This window comes from Cheilinus undulatus, linkage group 11, assembly GCF_018320785.1.
Source record: "Cheilinus undulatus linkage group 11, ASM1832078v1, whole genome shotgun sequence".
Classification (NCBI taxonomy): domain Eukaryota; kingdom Metazoa; phylum Chordata; class Actinopteri; order Labriformes; family Labridae; genus Cheilinus; species Cheilinus undulatus.
This window is the reverse complement of record NC_054875.1, coordinates 6,786,390-6,804,533: the sequence shown is the minus strand read 5'-3', so window position 1 is coordinate 6,804,533 and position 18,144 is coordinate 6,786,390. Positions and strand designations below refer to the sequence as shown.

General features: G+C 40.1%; 1 protein-coding gene across 4 annotated transcripts in view; it reads left to right on the top strand.

The window, feature by feature from the left end:
* The window catches only part of hdac7a (histone deacetylase 7a), a 120,794-nt gene extending 103,207 nt beyond the window's left edge, over positions 1-17,587 (top strand). For all 4 annotated transcript variants that reach the window (XM_041798938.1, XM_041798939.1, XM_041798937.1 and 1 more), the window contains 9 exons: positions 1,394-1,449; positions 1,854-1,941; positions 2,671-2,790; positions 2,916-3,013; positions 11,947-12,065; positions 12,458-12,591; positions 12,918-12,999; positions 13,125-13,263; positions 13,355-17,587. In XM_041798938.1, coding sequence (XP_041654872.1) covers positions 1,394-1,449; positions 1,854-1,941; positions 2,671-2,790; positions 2,916-3,013; positions 11,947-12,065; positions 12,458-12,591; positions 12,918-12,999; positions 13,125-13,263; positions 13,355-13,397 — 879 coding nt within the window. In that variant the 3' untranslated portion in view covers positions 13,398-17,587. The remainder of the gene's footprint in view (positions 1-1,393; positions 1,450-1,853; positions 1,942-2,670; positions 2,791-2,915; positions 3,014-11,946; positions 12,066-12,457; positions 12,592-12,917; positions 13,000-13,124; positions 13,264-13,354) is intronic.
* Positions 17,588-18,144: the final 557 nt, after the last annotated feature.

The window sequence follows — 18,144 nt, the reverse complement described above, 5'->3', positions numbered from 1 at the left end:
TACAAGGAGAAGAGAGACATGCAAACTTAGACAATGCATGCTGCAGAGGACTGTGCGTCACTCTGCCTGTAGGAGCGACAAGCCCACTTCAAAGATGAATCCCATCAGCATTTATCTTTGTACTCCTCACAGTGATTTATGTCTAGAAATGTTTTTAATTTGTTAAATACTTTGTGAAATGTCAAAAGGCTCTTAAAATGAGTAAAGCATGAATAGCTACAAGCCTTAATCAACAGTTGAACCATGAAAAGTAAGAAAACCATCAACTTAAACATTTTCTGGAGTTAAAGAAGATAAAAATAAGAAAATATATAGTTATCTCGTGCTTGGCAATAATAAAGTTTTAGTATTAATCATGACTTTAGCTTCCCCCATATGTGAAATGAGGTAATCAAGACTACACTGTTACTTTGCTGTATGCAGCTTTAAGCTACTTTTGTCCATCAGTTTTGTCATGTGGTAAATGTTTTAGTGTCTGTTGTCATTTTTACCATCAGAGAATATATATTTTTTGTTTATGGGTTATTATTTTGATGCATTTAGGTTTTATTAACTCATTTATTTTCATATAATGCTTGTGTTTCAATGCTTTAAAAGTGTTTAAGCTTGATAAATGCATGTTATGCAAATCATTTTGTCCACTAATCATGCTTAATGATCGTGATTTCATATCACTTGATATAATTGCCATAATAATTACCCTGCAAAGCCACTGCAAAACAGTCCTCATGCCAGCTTATCTATTTCAAGCAGTGGTAGATTTATTTTCTAGTTTACAGTCTCACATCACAACCACTTCCCTTCTAAAGAACATCTTTTGAGCTGCTTGTATGGTGGAGAATACTTACTAATGTACTTCTTCATAAAGCAGCAAAACAGTTGTTTTTTATGTCCTTTATTGTGTGGCATTGCCATAGTTAATGCATTTCTGCTTTTAAGCTTGGCTTCACTTTCAAGGATAATAAATATGAAGCTAAGCTTAATCCATGTCTTTCAAATAGTGGCAAAAACAAATGATACACACGATTTTCTTAAGCCAACATACTGCAGTGAACCCTTAAAGTAATTATGAATAACCATTTATCATTTTTGCAAACTTACTATGAGTTCACAGTTAAATGAGTGTTTTTATAAACAGTATAGTTAGCTATGGTTTTGCATGCAACTGCAGACCGTGAAAACTAAAAATGTTGGGTTGTGTTGGGTATTTTTTAACCAATATTTTTTTTTCATTTGGTGGTTGAATTTGCCACACAGAAAAACTTTTCTTCCTGTTTACAGGAGCCAAAGTATTCTATTGTTGCACATTGTAAAAGCCAGTACATTTGTATTTGTTTGCACTCCTCTACATTCACAGTATTGTTGATTAATGGCGTCTTCTTCTTCCTCACAGAACGGCTTTGCTGTGGTCAGACCGCCGGGGCATCACGCAGACCCCTCTAATCCGATGTAAGTTTCTGTCTATGTGCCTCTCTTCTCCTAATGCTCAGCCTAAACAAAGAAAGTTTCCCTGCTGCGCTGTCAGCAGCTTCTCTGTAGATTAATGAGGTGATAAGAATCAGACCAAGGAACAAAACAAGACAGATGAATACTTCTTTAGGCCATTTTTGTGCCAGTCTTGTTTTTTACTGATGCTTGGATGACTCATCTTCTCATTTATCCCGAGCACAAATCATTGTGAGTTCTGCACAGCTAGAGAGATATATTTTACTTTTCTGACATATAAGAGTGCTTTCATAAATAACTGATGAGATTTTTGTCACACCGGCACAACAAGCAAACTGACAAGTTTACCTAAATTTACAGACTTGTTCTTAAACTTCAGTTTAATCCTCTCTGTCTTTGATTATCAGGGGTTTCTGTTACTTCAACTCTGTGGCCATCGCTGCCAAGCAGCTCCAACACAAGCTCAGCGTCAGCAAGATCCTCATCGTTGACTGGGTAAGACTATTTTTAACAGTAGCCATGCTGAAGCTCTCTTTTAATTTATTATATAGTTATAAAAAAGTAGTGACATTTCCATAAAAGTCATATTAACTTGAACAACTAATGTGAGACTTCTGAATTTAAAACCTGTAATGAACTCTACATCCCAATAATTTTACTGATGAGTGACTAACACACGCTTTGAGGAAGACAGACAGGAAGACAAGAAGACTGTCTTATTTCCATAAAAATTTTAAGCTGAACTGCAGCTTCTTAAAACACAGATATGCATCATCTCAAACAAGATCTGGCAACTCTGCTGTGTGGACAGGTTGACTTTTGTTTCCCTCATTATTCTGACAGTGTTTTTTATAGGGTAAGGAGCTTAAAATTTTCTTTTATTTCATAAAAAGTACCAGTGAAAATGTAAAGAAAACCTGCCCTGGCAACTGCAGCAGCTACAATGGAAATTAAATCCTCGAAAAGCTGTTGACAAAGCTGATATCAGAACTCCAGGCTATTCTTGATTTTGATTGGTTCTCAAGAGAGAATTAACAGGGACTAGTGCTGCACTGTTCCAAAAATTGAACTTCTGTAACTGTGACAAGAACAGCTGATGCTGAGTGGTGGAAACACTGGAATACATTGGTTTTGTGTTGAAAGGTGCATTGCCAGTGGAAAAACTGCAGCTGTAGATATGGACCCTTGTGATAACTGACATGCATTCTCTCATCTTATTGCTAGGATGTTCACCATGGTAATGGCACCCAGGAAGTGTTCTACAGTGACCCCAGCGTTCTCTACATCTCACTTCATCGCTATGATGATGGAAACTTCTTCCCTGGGAGCGGCTCTCCAGCTGAGGTGGGGGAATTCAGCAAACACTGTGGCCCTTAAAACATAATTTTACAGCCTGATTCCTAACAAACATTTAGACACTATTTACTGTAATGATGCATGACTAAAATGCAGTACTTGTTTTTGTTTAGGTCGGTTCTGGAGCAGGGGAGGGCTTCAATGTGAACGTGGCGTGGACTGGAGGACTGGATCCACCCATGGGAGATGCTGAGTACATTGCTGCATTCAGGTAACAGAACAAACAGAGAAGACTAAGAGAGTGGTACTTGTGCTGTAGGCAGCATGTTAAAGAAAAAGTCGGTGTCTAAGTGGATGTGTCACACGGAGCATGAACAACACCTCGATGCTGCAGCTCTAAGAATGAACAGCATCTTATACTGCTCCATCATCCTGCAGGGGTATCAGTGTTGATTTATATTTGTTGTTAAAGGATAAAGATTGACATAATTTCATGCTCAGAAAAATTTATGACCTAAGAGCCGCACAGATTTATAGACAGCTGATAGGTAATGCATCTTTAATTCCTTTGTTGGATGTAAATCTTAAAACTCAGCAGAAACAGTTTGTTGTATTTGATTTCAGACCGCCTGTGTTCTATGTGATCTATTAAAGCTGTTATCCCACGATTAATCTTATTTCCCCTATGAGCCACAACAAAGACTTTTTTAAATCCAGCCTGTGATCAGCTTTGCATCACCTCTGACGTATTTCCAGTGTGTTTAAGAGTCCTCGTCATTTGGAGAGCATGTGTGGCTCACCCTCCGTCTAATAACTTTAGAAGCTTTACTGTAAATGATCTCCAGGTCTCCTGTTTGACAGATTTGGGACGCTTACTTCCTGCTTGTGGGGTAGATAATTGTCATTGGTGGGTGTTTGGCACCAGTAAAGTTCCAGTTGTGTGGGCTTTTTGGTTGTCTAGCGCATCAAACCTCAAGGAAACTGGTGACCGCATGGTTACAGGAAAAGGGGCACAGTGGCGGAATCACAGATGTAGGGGAGGGGGAGGGGGAGTTGGTGGGGGGTATGGGGTTTTAGGTATATGCACAAGCGTGCATATGTTTATATACATTACTGAAGTACAATCACAGGAGTTTAAACATGCTGTAGAACAATCAAGTGGATGGTCTACGATCCAAAAACTCATGAAATAAAAACAAGGCTTCACTCGATTTATTCTGTGATTACTGTGCTCCTCTTATAGCATACAACATCACTTTAATTCTCAATGTGGGGTTCACTAAAGCATCACACTCTTGGCTTAGAGCTCAGTAGTCTCCATTTCCCCTTCCATGTTTGCTGGTGACACTCCTCATCTACTCACTCTCATTGGTTATTGTGGGTACTCCATACCCAAGGCAGCTCAATCTGAAATCAGAATCATCAAACATGTTTGATACTCAAGGGCATATCTAGAGGATGGCCACCTAGAAATCCAATTGGCCAACCCAAATTCAAAATTATGATTGGCTGTGTGTTGTTAGTGTCAAGATGTGGATTTAGGCTGTGCAACTAGCTGCTTTACACGGCTCTCTATGCATGGCACATTTGCTTTTGCTGGTATTTTAAATTCCAACATTTTCATTCAAGTCATTAAAATGAAGCTAAGAGGACATATGTTACATGTTTTCCCTTACATGTTTTTTGATGTTCTTTGTTTCTGTAGCACGTAAAGAGGCCTCAACATTAAGTTAAGTTTTTCATAACAACTAAAAACCCATCACAGGATCCTTAAAGAATGCGTCTTCTTCTTCTGAGGTGTTTCTTAACTAACCTAAGATTCCCTGGCAGCACTAGCATTGCCTCCTGTAGCATGACTCTGACCTTTGACCTTCCTGTGCAGCAGAGAGAGACAGATTTTCTTATCAGGTGGGGGGTTACACCCAGTGTTTATGAGACTGAACAGTTCTAGTCCAGCAGAGTGACATGGATTTAGTCAAAGTGAATGTTTAGAGCTCCATGAGATTACGTGTAAGTCCTGGTTAATAAATCTCTAGTATTTACCTCGCTTGTTGAGAAATGTTTCTAAAATGTGCTGTAAATTTGTGCTGACCCATTGACAATAAATGTTCCAAGTGAATGGAATAAAACAAGAGTTATGAGCAGATTTTTCTTAATGGCATGAATCCTACAAAAGCTTTCAGTGCCACTCTGAATTGTGTAACTTTTGATGTTTGCAGATCCATCTGCTCATAGTTTGGATTAAACTCGTCCCTCCCTTTATTTCCCCTAACATCAAAACAAACAGAAAAGTTGTAGGATCAATGCTTCCTCCAGGCTTTAGTCTCCATGCTGAGAGACCTCCCTAAAGCTTTGAGGAGTCTCTGTGTTTTCCAAGCAGACCATTATAAGAGCCGGATTGTGCCTTTCCACAGCTTGATATCATGATAATTCATATTCAAACCAGAAATTGTTGGGAAAATTATTTAATGACAAAATTAAGTTAGCAAACTTCAAAGTTTGATCAGATGCAGGGTAAAGCTGAGATGGATGTGCCTCTTTTAGTTGAATGGGGAAAACACATCTGATCAAAAGTGTTTTTATTTTTATTACATAATGCTGATCGTATGGTTGAGTATTCAGATCTGGACCTAATAGAAGCTCTGAGTAATGCTCCATTTTTTTCAGTCTGCCTGGAGCTCCTGATGGTGACAGGCCGCCACATCAAATGTTTACACACAATAATACTGATTCTATAGTGATTCTATAGTATGGTTTAGGTCACTGGTTCTGAAACTCAAACTGCATGCTTTTTACTAATGAAGGTCATTTCTGTTGGTACACAAGTAGGTGCAACCCAGTGTTTTAGGCCACTTTTCACTTATAAAGTCAGTGAAAATTATAGAGGCAGATGTAAGAGACGTAGGGATGAAGGCTAAAGTGCAGCAAAGGCGAACAAAGAGACATTGTGATTGCATGTTTGTAATCTTAGGACACAAGAAAAGTATGTTTTATATATCTTCAGCAACATTAAATCCAATCAGTCTTTTAAATCGAGTCATTTTAGTGCCTGTTATTATCCAGGATCAGTTAGAAATCTCAGATAATTTTCTGAGACTTTACAATGACTTTAGAACTGAAAAATTCACCTAGACGCAGCAGTAAACATAAACCTTCTCTGAATGGATTGTGCATCAATTTAGCACCATTATTACCATGCAATGATCCTTAAGAGGTTGTTTCACAAACATCATTTTTACGCCCCCACACCAGCGATAACTGAGCCCAGAGGCCTTATGTTTTTGGGTTTTCCCTCCATCCAGCCCACTCTAGTGAACACAATATCTGAAGAATGCTTTGGCAGATTTTCATCGAACTTTGCACAAATATTCGCTTTGACCCAAGGGTGTCCAGAATTGATTATGGAGGTCAGATGCCAAAGGTAGTGGTCATTGTGCCTTGCTTTCCAGTCCATTATTGTGAACACAAAATCTTTTAAAGCTGTTGGGTTTTCTTCAAACTCTGTATAAATATTTGTCCTGACTCGAGGATTAACTGATTCAATTTTAGAGGTCAAAAGCAGAAAGGACAAGGTCATAGGGATCATGTGCATCCCATGCTTTTGAATGCAATGAACTCCAGAATGCTATGGGGTATTTTTCTGCAAACTTTGCATGTGCAGTCATGTGCATAAGTTTCAGACATGCTCAATGTGCTGCAGCCTAGGCTGCAGAGGGATGGGAGGGCAGCCAGAGCCAGTGTGGACAAATGTTGGCACTTATGTGTTTCGCTTTGCAGTCAAGGTTAATGAGATTTCTCTTGTCGAGGATGTTTTAATCCCTGGTGATAGGTCTAAAGACTGCCGGCAGTACTCGGCTGCTTTGGACATCCACAGCATGACCAGGAGCTCGTGGCACCCCTGCTGACTGCCCAGACAGAACCCTAGGCTGTGCTTTCTCCTTACAACAACCCCATACTGTGTCCTAAAGGTGTGGACTTTATTTTTCAACAGATTATTTTCCCATGCACCTGGTAATATGTAAGGATATCCAGAGCACAGCCTGGGTTGTGTCAATCCTCCTTTCTGTTATGGACTTTTATCACAATCGAAATTGTTGCTCAGGAATAAAGTCAAAAGCTGTTTTCTCTCTGGGAGAGCCCGATGGTTTAAGGCTCATAATCTATTGCAATTTATAATCTTGATTTTTTTTTTTTTTTTTTTTTTAGGCTATGATGTGTTAGTTCCCTGTTAGGGTAGGGTTAGAGTTACAGTCAGCCTGTTGGTGATTCGAAAAAGGTAATTTTATTCTCAAATGTGGAGACACCTCAAAAGACCCTTTTTTTCCTGTCATGGCTCTAAAATCTTCACAGCTACCTCCCCCTCCCCCTCCCCCTTTCGTAATTAATAAAGATTGTTACATTAAATGGTCTGTGGAAAAACTCTCCAAGGTTTTTATTGGAATCAATTTTATGGGTTAAAGTTTGTGAGCGCTCTAACTTCAGAGGGGGAGCTTTGGAGCATTTTCACCTTATCCTTCACTCACACCCCCCAGTTCTTTTTCCATCACCCCGACCCTCATCATCATCATCATCACACACACACACTGGCCCCCTCCTGCACTGATTGATCTTTAATAGGCTCCCCCTCCTCCTCCTCCATCCTCCTCTCCTAGCTCCGGCCTCCTCCTCGCCATCTTTCCATTAGTTTGTCTGTAGTCTCCCTCTCATGGGGGGAGCGTGGCAGATTTAATGGGTCTGCAGAGGAGGGGGGTCTGGGTTTTGTGGTTAGGTTTGATCCTGGTCTGCTGTATCACCACGTGAGGATGATGAAGTTGATAGAAGTTATCTGGTTAATCAAAACTTGAGGGGAAGACAAAGGGAAAGTATTTCTCTTATCTTAGGCTGGACAACATATTAGGTTTTTGCGATGTATTAATATTCTTTTTAATGAGATGTGGGGTAAGAAAGGAGCGTGCACAATATTGGGTCCTGGACAATATTCGATGGGCTTTTATTATTGAAGCTCATACTGAGATTGACACCAAAATAGAAATGAAGTTCAGACCTAAAACTTCAGTCCTTAAAGAACACTTGAAAGTTCAAGGAAGACAGTGGACAAAGAAAGATTTTAGCTCACGTGGGTCAGTTGGTTCTGTTTGAACTTCATGTATTTTTTTGTATATACAACTTTTATTTACAGCTGATCTGTCCATCCATCCATCCTGCATCTATGCAGGTAGTTTATTGAAAAAAAGATGGTATATGGTCAGAACCAGGCACAGTTTTATGCTTATTGATCACAATAAAATCTGTTTTAAATTTTTTTTTGTCTAAATAATGAATTATCCTTATTCTTATTCATTCAGGGTCAGATAATTTATATTTTCAGTAAAATCAAGGCATATTGATAACTGTTTGGTACCTCAGCGTCAAAAATTGGAGTCCTAGATACTCAATATTGGGAAGTATATTGTTTGTGATTACTGAGTATTGCAGGCAACTCCTGCAAACTGTCTTAATTGCCTAAAAACATTGGCAATATTGAAAAGTGAGTGAAGTTGGCATAGCTTTACCTTGCTCCTTGCTGGTTCCCCGTTTTTTTTTTTTTGGTTTTTTTTTTGCCAACATATTTGTACCATTTAGACCAGTGGTGCCCAACCATTTTTCCTTGGAACCTTTTATACCTATGCTCATTAAAATGATGGTGATTTTTATCATCCTGACTTGCATGGTAGAGAGTTGAAAATGTTGAAAAGGTTGTCGTGTTCTTTGGGATGTTTATCTGAGTTTATTTTCCTGTATCTGGTGTCTAGGACTTCTGTTTTTGTTGCTGTGGTGTCAAAACGGTTCAAGCATTTTTTGACTTTAGAATCATATTAAAGTCTGATATTGTGACAGCCATTTGTTATTTATACACAGAAAAATCCAGATATAGACATATTTTGTGTTGCCATTGGGCGAAAAAATGATATGATTTTTTGCCGATATCACTCAGCCCTACTCTGACCTCTAAAGTTTCTTTGTGTGTTCATAGGTCTGTGCTGTTGCTGGAAGGTGCATTTTATCTCTGTGCGTCTTCATTTTTGTCCGTGAGCTCATGTTGTCCATCTGCATGCGGTCATGACAGCAGTATGTGTTTGGGTCTGTGCGTGGATTTGAATATGTGTGTAAGAAGCAGAGGGATGTATGGGGGGAGGGATGGGGGTCTCCACAGTCCCCAGGCAGAATAATGAAGGTAAATGGATCCCAGATGGACTGTTTTTCCTCCTTTCTCTGTTGTCAATGACGTGAGGAGAGTGACAAGCCTCTAATGCGAAACAGACGCACACACGCCGGCTTTGAACTCCGCCGACATGATCAAGCCACAGAGCCGAGCCTTTTTCTCTCCGCCCAGGGACAGGACACATCTCTCTTCTTCACAACAATAGCATTAAGGAAATCTTCATCTGTTTGGAGTCATAAACAACAAAAAGCTGACTCAAAAATGCAACTTTGTCAGCAGACTCTTCTTACTGGAGGCTGTGCAGCTTTTTTTATCAGAGGAACAATAGTCCTTTTGTCAGCGCTGTTTGAGCTGCTGAGCCAAACAGGTTTTACTTGTCATGTTAACAAGTTCTTTAGATTTGATCATTGATGGGTTTCATCAACAGGAGGCTGATTCATCTAGACTCTTCTGGACTGTTATGAGAAAACTGAGCGAATCCTAGTTAAAGTCAGTGAGATACTGATCTCAAAATCAACTGTGATATGAACCAAAATTGGTCGTGAAAGACAAACCTTGATGGGACAATGTTCTTCCAGAGGCCTACATTTAGAAGCACAATGACTCGGTTTGTTTTTGCAGGGCTGCAACGATGCTTTCAGTCTTAACTGCTCAAATCTTCATGCATGCATGTACAGCAGCCTTACCTACTAAGAAAACATAAACATAGGAATACCACTCTATGGTTTTATGCCTCCATGACCTTGCTAACTATTCTTGATGTTCTGTTGTGTGTCTCTTTATATTTGTACATCTGGAGCAGTGGTTCTCAACTGGTTTCATGTCAGAATCCAGAACGACCTCTTTCATGATAACTTGTGACCCAAATTTGTAATATTTCTAATAATAACCATTTATTTTAAATGAAAAATTTGGCAATTTGGGCTAAAGAGGGAACAAAAGATCTACTGGAACAAAGCGATAGAGACATTTCCTTCAAAATGAAAGCACATTAAAGACTTTGTGACACATTTTTTCCAGGCATGCATCTGCAACCCACTGATATTGGCTTTGCAACCACTTTGGGTCCCCTACCACCAGTTGAGAATCAAAGGTCTACAGCAATACTGAAATTGCATGTATTGCCTACATGGACAAAGATGGTCCAGTTCAAAGAGGCTGCATTATGGTACAAAGTCACTGTATGTAGAAGTGGGATCCAGAGGTGTTGTGGCAAGGTCAGCTGTTCGATTACTTAGAAATTTGGGAGTACAGGGTCAGACTTTGTAAAAGACACTTAAGGAGAGGTCAAATGATGCAGTTCAGGCCAGTCAGTGGATTTGGATGAGGAGGAATAATGCCAGCTGGGAGCGAAAATAAAATTTGACAAAACCCGGTAACTCTTCTGTTTCTCATAATCTGCTCCTTTTCCTCTTCCCTCATTAAATGAGGAAGTAGGGGGAGGTAGAGCCTCAAACCATGCAGCCCCATTCAGGGCACCTGACCTCAAGCTCTGCCCCTCATAGCCCTGTTGTTAAGCTCTCTCTCTTTTTCTCTTGTGTACTTTCGGATGTTTGTATCAGGAACAGTTGTCTTTCTGTAGTTGCACTTATGAGTGGCATGTACAGAGCCTGGGTCTGTTGAATGTCATTGCTGTTCAGGCTGTGTGGGCCATGTGCTCAGGTATAGGTAAGATAAGGATGTCTCCATGTTGGCATGGTGGGTGGTGGCTCTGGGATGCTGGAGATCAATGTTCAGCCTTTGAGGGTGTCATGGGACTAACTGGACAAAACACCAGCAAAGGAGGGCTCCCAGTTGACAACCCTGGCTTTTTGCTACCCATCTAGACTCGTAGACTTGTAGACTCGTGAAGGGAAATGGTAATGGATTAAGGTTTCCTTCACTGAGTGCTGATCCTTTTTGAAGGGCACAGGTATCTTGTGTTTATTCAGAATTTGCAAAGCTTGCAAAGGATCCCTTAAAGCATTTTCAAAATGTCCAATTCAAAAAGCAATGGATGGAAATAAAGCCCAATGACTTTGGCCCTTGACCTCCAAAATCAAATCAGTTGAACCCTGAGGCAGAGAAAACCTTTGTGCAAAGTTAAATAAAAATCTAAGTGTTTTTGAGATGTTATTGTTCAGGAATGACAATGAGCAGCAATGACCTTGACCTTTGGCCTATGGACTCCAAATTCTTCCTCCAGGCATGTTTGATTTTTGTGCAAAGTTTGAAGAAAGTCCTTGAAGGCATTCTTGTGGTATCCAGTTCAACAGAAAGTCCCAGGCAAACAACCTACAAACATGTCTCCTGTCATGTTTATCACCGGTGCAGAGGCACAAAAATTCACAGCCTTGTGAGCAAGTTTAATCAGCAGGTACTTTTTCGGATGCTGTCGTGAAACAACTGTGCAAAAGATGTCTAACATGCAAATCAAAGCAACTCATTTATGTAATATAATAGACAAAGAATTCTAGTGTTAGATCTGCCTGTGACCCAATGATGGAGCAGTGATATTAAGAAGCCTGCTGTCTATCCTGCATTTGACAGCTGCAGCCTGTTTCTTAATGGCATTTTACCTTCCTATTTTATAGTTTGAACAAAGCTTGTAAAACGTAGTTCTCTGCTGCCAATAGATTTGTTCAGTGAGTGTTTGATCACACCAGAGCTTTCTTCCAGTGCCAGCTGTCAGCCAAACAGCCAACTACTCACATAATTACAGCCAGCTACTTTTTCTAGTGTGACTAACAAGTTTCAACTCTCTTTTCTGTACATTTTGGCCTCATTTTAAGGTTTTAGATAACAATTTTTACAACATAGAAGTTAACCTCCTTATGTGGGGAAATCACTCATATTTTGAGTTTGGTTGTTATGTATGCATTTATGAAAAGGTAGAAAATGTGTGGCACATTTTAGCTGCTGCCTAATAATGATCTTGTATGAACCTCTTTTGGCAACGGGTTTGAATTGCAAACTCCTCTCTCAGTCCCTTAAAGTGACATTTCCCCTGCGTGTCTCTGCAGGTCTGTGGTGATGCCCATCGCTCAGGAGTTCTCTCCAGATGTCGTTCTGGTGTCAGCCGGGTTCGACGCTGCAGAAGGAAACCCTGCTCCTCTGGGAGGGTACAAGGTCTCTGGCAAATGTAAGTACGGCCCTCCACCACAGATTGAGCCGACTTTACTTAAAGGGATCATTTACGGCGTGGGGGTGCCAATAAGAACGTCCCTCTGGGTCCTGTGGTTATTTAGAGATATTAATAGATTATTACAGCTCCTGTTCATCACAGACCAAAGAGATGGAGTCATGCCTATGACTGTCCATCACATCTTCACTGATTTAACCATAATTATAAGTAATTAGGAGCTTCTGGTTTTTGTGAGTGGATCCAAAAGGTCTAAATATATGTTTGTTTTGGAAATTCTGATCTTATTTGGGGCATTTACTGTCAGGAGTCTGAACTTGATTCTTATTGACTTTGGTTTGGTTCATGCATGTTAACATTTCTCTGTGTGGCTGTGTTTTATGTATCTCCAGGTTTTGGTTTTCTGACCCGTCAGCTGATGTCTCTGGCTGGAGGTCGTCTGGTTTTGGCCCTCGAAGGAGGTCATGACCTCACAGCGATCTGTGACGCGTCAGAGGCCTGTGTCAGCGCGCTCCTGGGCTTACAGGTAAAGCATGCTGGGTGATGGAGTTTATTTAAGGATTGCTCCTTGTTCAGACAAATGAAAGAAGCATCCAGGTTATTTGCCTAAAGTTAGAAAAATATAATTTAAAGCCCCGGGAGAAGTACAAAACAAATGTTTTTTCTATTATTCACACCTTATATCTGAAAGACCAATTTTTTCAGTTGTTTTTTGCTCATATGTTTGTTTTTTATCTTATGTAAAGCACATCAAGTTTACATTTGTATGAAACGTACTATACAAATGAAGTTGTATTGAATTGAAAGTAAATGTGATCTAATCATCCTGATATCTTTGTCTCTGTTGTTCAGGACCCACTGGCAGAAGAAGTCTTACTCCAGAAGCCCAATGCTAATGCAGTCCGCTCTCTGCAGACCGTCATACAAATTCAGAGTAAGCACTAATCTGTTCTTTCTATAATAATTTTGTGTTTGTTCTGACCTTTTCTTTTATGCTTCAAGTAATCCCATTGAAACTAGCATCAGTAGCAGTAACCTGTATTTTTGTTGGGGTTTTAGGTCAGTACTGGCAGAGTGTGAAGACTTCCAGTGGATCCGTGGGTCTGTCGTACCTTGCTGCTCAGAGGAGAGACTGTGAGGAGACGGATGCTGTCAATGCTTTGGCCTCGCTGTCTGTTGGAGTTCTAACCAACAAGAGGTATAAAGCACACAAAAACCCTGAAGAAAGACCAACATTAAGCTTTCACGTTGGCACTCACCTTCTGATTTCTTGTCTCTCTTTCTTCCAGCCTTCCTGACGAGCCGATGGAGCACGACAGCGACTCCATGTAGACGACCAAAGCGACCAATCACCTTCAGGATTCGGGCCCCACCTGTATTCTTCTGACCAGGATGGGGGATGTTTTTATGATGCCACTGAGCCCCACCCATCTGCCTTATTCCTACTCATCCACACTCCTGAACTCAATGCTGAACCTCGACAGACCGGCTGTACGAGCACCTCAACGCTGGTGACCACTCCGCTGAAGCCAGCAGCACTACCTGCAACTGGGAAACCTTCAGAAACCTCACCAAAGAGCAATACAAGATGACTTTTGAAAGACGTTTTCATATCTTCTGACTGACGGTGGATTTTTGTGTTTTTAAGAAGCACCAAACCTTTGAGCTACGGACAGAAAGCACTATGTACCAGCAGCTGTTTCTTTGCCTTAAAAATGCCTTAATGTCAAAATCAGCCTCTGGTTTCTGACGATGGAGACTTTGGATTATAAATTCCTTTCTTTTCTGCCACTTTGCAAATGAAAATGCAGACCAAACAAGATGCAAAAGGCTGACGGAGACGGATCCTGTAATATCAGGAGAAATAAAATAACCCTGATGGACACGATGCAAAAATCAAGACGACGACGCAGCCACATCTTAAATCCCCAAAAGACACAGAGATTGTCTTTTTCAATGATGTCATTACTCATAGTTTAACCACTAAAAGAAGATGACAAAGAACTCGAAGGAACGAGAGGAAATGAAGACACAAAAGGACAACTGTGGTTTGGAAAAAACAAAGAAGAGGCGTTTATCTTCGTTGTTTTATTGCACTGTTCATTCCATAATGTGAACCATGAGAAATTCCAAAGCTCTGGGAAAAAAAAAACACATAACTCTGTAGGTTATTTAATAGTTTTGGATAAAGTTATATCATCTGAGATGTCTTATGAAGCCTCTGACTCAACTCAAAGGCAGAGATACTGTAGAGTTGTTTTCTTATGAAGTTAATCTGTAGGCAGGATACGGTTATTCTGCTGCTCAGTGTCTTAAAAACAGTCATTCTTACACTCATACAAAGCAACGACAAACTGTGTATGCACCACTAGTATTGATTACTGTATATTCCTGTTCATATTGGAGACTAAAGGAGTGTTCATTCTGCCGCAGCACCACTGAGGACCATTGTATTGTTTTATAGTAGCAATAATGTTAATGCACTTAACGACGACACCCAAAGACGATGCCTTAAAGCAGCCTGCACTCCCCATGAGACTGTACAGAGGCAACACGAGGGACCAGCATGGACACTGCTCTCACAGTGACTCAACTCTTAAAGAACCTGTGGATTCTCCTGAACATCATATATGCAGATTTTTGTATCCTGTTTGTTTAGAGTACAAAGACCTGGCCTGGTTTGAATGTTTTCTTCGTTATCTAATTAATCTGTTTATGAGTTTGAGGATTCATCAGTCTAATTAAGTGAAACTGAAGTATTGTGTTCTGTTTGAGGTAAACTTGAGGCTCTTTTCTGCATCTCTCCTTAGCAGCAGCTCCTCAAAAGGATGTTATCAAAGCTAATTCATGCTTGGAATAGGGATGTTTGAGATGTAGAAAAAACAATTTACTAATATTCTTTAATTTGGATGGCATCAGATTTTAGCAATTTTTTTCCTATCTAGTTGCAAGAGTCTTGATTTTCTTCTGCAGTTATTTTATCACCCCTATAATTTGTATTTGGTGATATACTGTATATACAATTCTTTCAACATGACATGCAGAGATTTATGAGGAAAGAAAATTCTTATTTGGCTGGCCACACTCCACATGATTTTCAAATTTTAAACCATTTAATAAACGTGGGACACCACAGACAGGGCAGTTTAAACAGTTTTCATCCTTTAGTTCTTTGAGCCTACACCTGAAATGATTTGGCCAGACCATGAGACCACACACCTGCGGTCTGGATCTCAAAGTGAGGATTCCCTACACAAGAGATCTCACAGAAACTTGCGTGATAAAACGTGACTTCTAAAGAAAAACAAACATGGAGGACAACTGAAATCCTTGACTGGTTGTCCTAGATTGCATTAAGCCCAAAACACGATGGCCCCATGATGTTGCATGGTGCCTGAAGTGCCACCCTAAGCACACACCGGCTGCAGTCCCCAACTCCCCATAAGCCACTGCTGGGCCAGGCTTATGATACCAGCAGCAAGAGCCCACTTGGGGCCTGCCTTACTTGTTAAATTAAAAAAAAAAGATCAGAGAAGTGGACCTTAGACGAATGGAAGATGGCGCTAAATTTCTTCTTCTGTTCTCTCAAAGAGAGCTGCAACTTTGCAGCTGAGATGTACAAATCAGCTGGACTTAGGAAAATACTCTGCTGGGAATAAAGCAGTGGTATAAAGTGCTGATGGATGCGTCTGGCCACTGCCAGTGTCTTTTGTTTTCTTATGTAGAAAGTACTGGATACAATTATTTGGACTTCTGTCAGACAGTACTGGTGTGTTTTGGGCTTTACAGTTGCATCAAAAATTAAAAAACAAGAAAAAGTCTTTAGTGAAATCCATGCTGAGATGAAGGTATGGTTGTGTTCACATTTGCGAGCTGTAAAAGTTACTAGCATCTGGTTGGTGATGCGACTTTATCATGTTGCTTTTACGGATGGTTGTGGGTGTCAATCAGGGGCAATCCAACTAAGAGTTGAAAGTATTTACATATTTTTATTTGTATTTGGTCACATTATGGTCTGATGAACCTTGTGTCAGAGCAGGCAAATCTGGCATAAAGTCCGGCCTTTAAGTCTTGTAGTGTTTAGTGTGTGGAGTCGACTCATTTGTAAGTCATGCCACCCTCAGTCAGACTGTACATTATTTGGCATGAAGTGTGCATGGAACAGCTGCACTCGACTGGTCAGGTGGACTTCTGACATGTTTTATGTTTTGGTCTTAATGACTGCACACACTCCCACAATGAAAGCAGAGCCACGAGCAGAATCCTCAACTTTGGAGTATTTTTTCCTCTCTAAATTGTCGGACAATGTCTTAAATCACCACAACAACAGCAGGAATGATTTTCTAATTTTCTTTTTCTAATGTGTTTTGGAGAACCTCTGTGGAATTGTTACAACAAAAAGCAGGTGTTTGCTCTTTGCAGTCTGGCCAAATCATCCAGCGTGTACGTTCAGAGAATTATAACATGAAAAATCACCTAAAACTCTCCTTTTATCTGTGGCCTACCAAATTTTTTTAAAACTGGTTAAGGCTTAGACACATGTACTGTGTTGTCAGCCTTTGTCAGGAGGTTGTATTATAGTCATATTAAGCTGAGAAAGTCAATTTTCATGCAAAAATACTCTGTTCTATCAAGGCGTTATTGGCCAAACTAACATCTCCTGAGCTTGTGTTTAGATGCAGCTTCATAAACCTGTAAAAAACGATTCAACCAGCTAAAGAAAGTTCTGTAAGCCTGGCATCTGAATAGGAAATACTCAATAGGATACTCTTTAGTATTGTATGTCAGACTCTGGGCATGTTCTGCCCATCAGAAGGCCTTACAGCTTAAATCAAACATCCCAGTAGGCATTATTTAGAAGAAGCTGCATGGAGGACGATTGCTGCTCTGTGATTGGTGCGCCTGAGAAGTGTGTCATTAGTTTAGTGTTTGTTTATAGTGTTATAAACAATATGCTGAGTCTGTTACACAGCGTGCCCAGCTGGTGCATGTGGTGTCTATGAAGTAACCGTAGTGTGACGTATCTTCAGTGTTTGTGAGCGAGAGGGAGTCCGCATCATGTGTTAAAAGAATCGCTGCGTCTGTGTTTGTCTGTGTTAAATACTGTAAATGACCTCTCTGTATTATATCCCTGTAGCGGTTTGATTCTGTGTCTTACACAGAGGCCAGTCTCGCCTCAACTCTTAATTCCTTTTATTACTGATGTCATTTGTACCTTTTTCTTCTTAAAGAAAAAAAAAACACTGTAAATAGAAACTTAAAGACCAAAATACACAAAGCACACGGCGGTGCCTTAATGCATTCAGTAGTCTGTTTGTGTATTGGTAACTCTTAACTAACTGGACTTACAGTATCTCTGTATCTATAAACATTGACTTTGAAATCTTTGTTTCATGCTATTCTTTATCATTTACCTTTATATGTGTTATTTCTCTACACATTTCCTCCATGTGTATGTATAGAAAGATTGTCTATTTTGTACTTTGTATTTTTGTCTTTTCCTCTTGATTAAAAAAAGTTATTTCCAGTACAAGCCAAGTTTTGTCTTTATGAAAATGGCATTAGCAGTCTTTATATTTTCTTAGAAATCTGGTAAATTAGTAAAAAAAAACATCTATCCAAGAATACCCAAAAATAAACTGAATGCTGTGTTTGTTTGTTTTTTTTGAGATGTAACACTCTGAAGGTTCTTCCCAAACTGTCAGACTCACCTTTGGTGCTACTAGACATGAGTAATATAACTAAATTTGTTTTTTCCTCATCCTTTTTATCTTTCAGTTTTTATGATGATCCAATTACAGTTACTTGGGAAATTACTTTTCTCCCATTCTATTCTGATTTTTATGGACAGGATCTCAGGGTGCAACCAGAAACAGGAGGGTTTTCAGTTGGGTGATCTCAGACTTCCATCGCTGCTGTTTGCAGATGATGTGGTTCTGTTGGCCTCTTCAGCAGGGACCTCCAGCAGGCACGGCTTAGTGCGAAGCAGTCAGGATAAGGGTCAGCATCTCCAAGTCCGAGACCATGGTTCTCTGCTTGAAAATGTTGGGTTGCTCCCTCTGGGTGGGGAGAGTGTCTG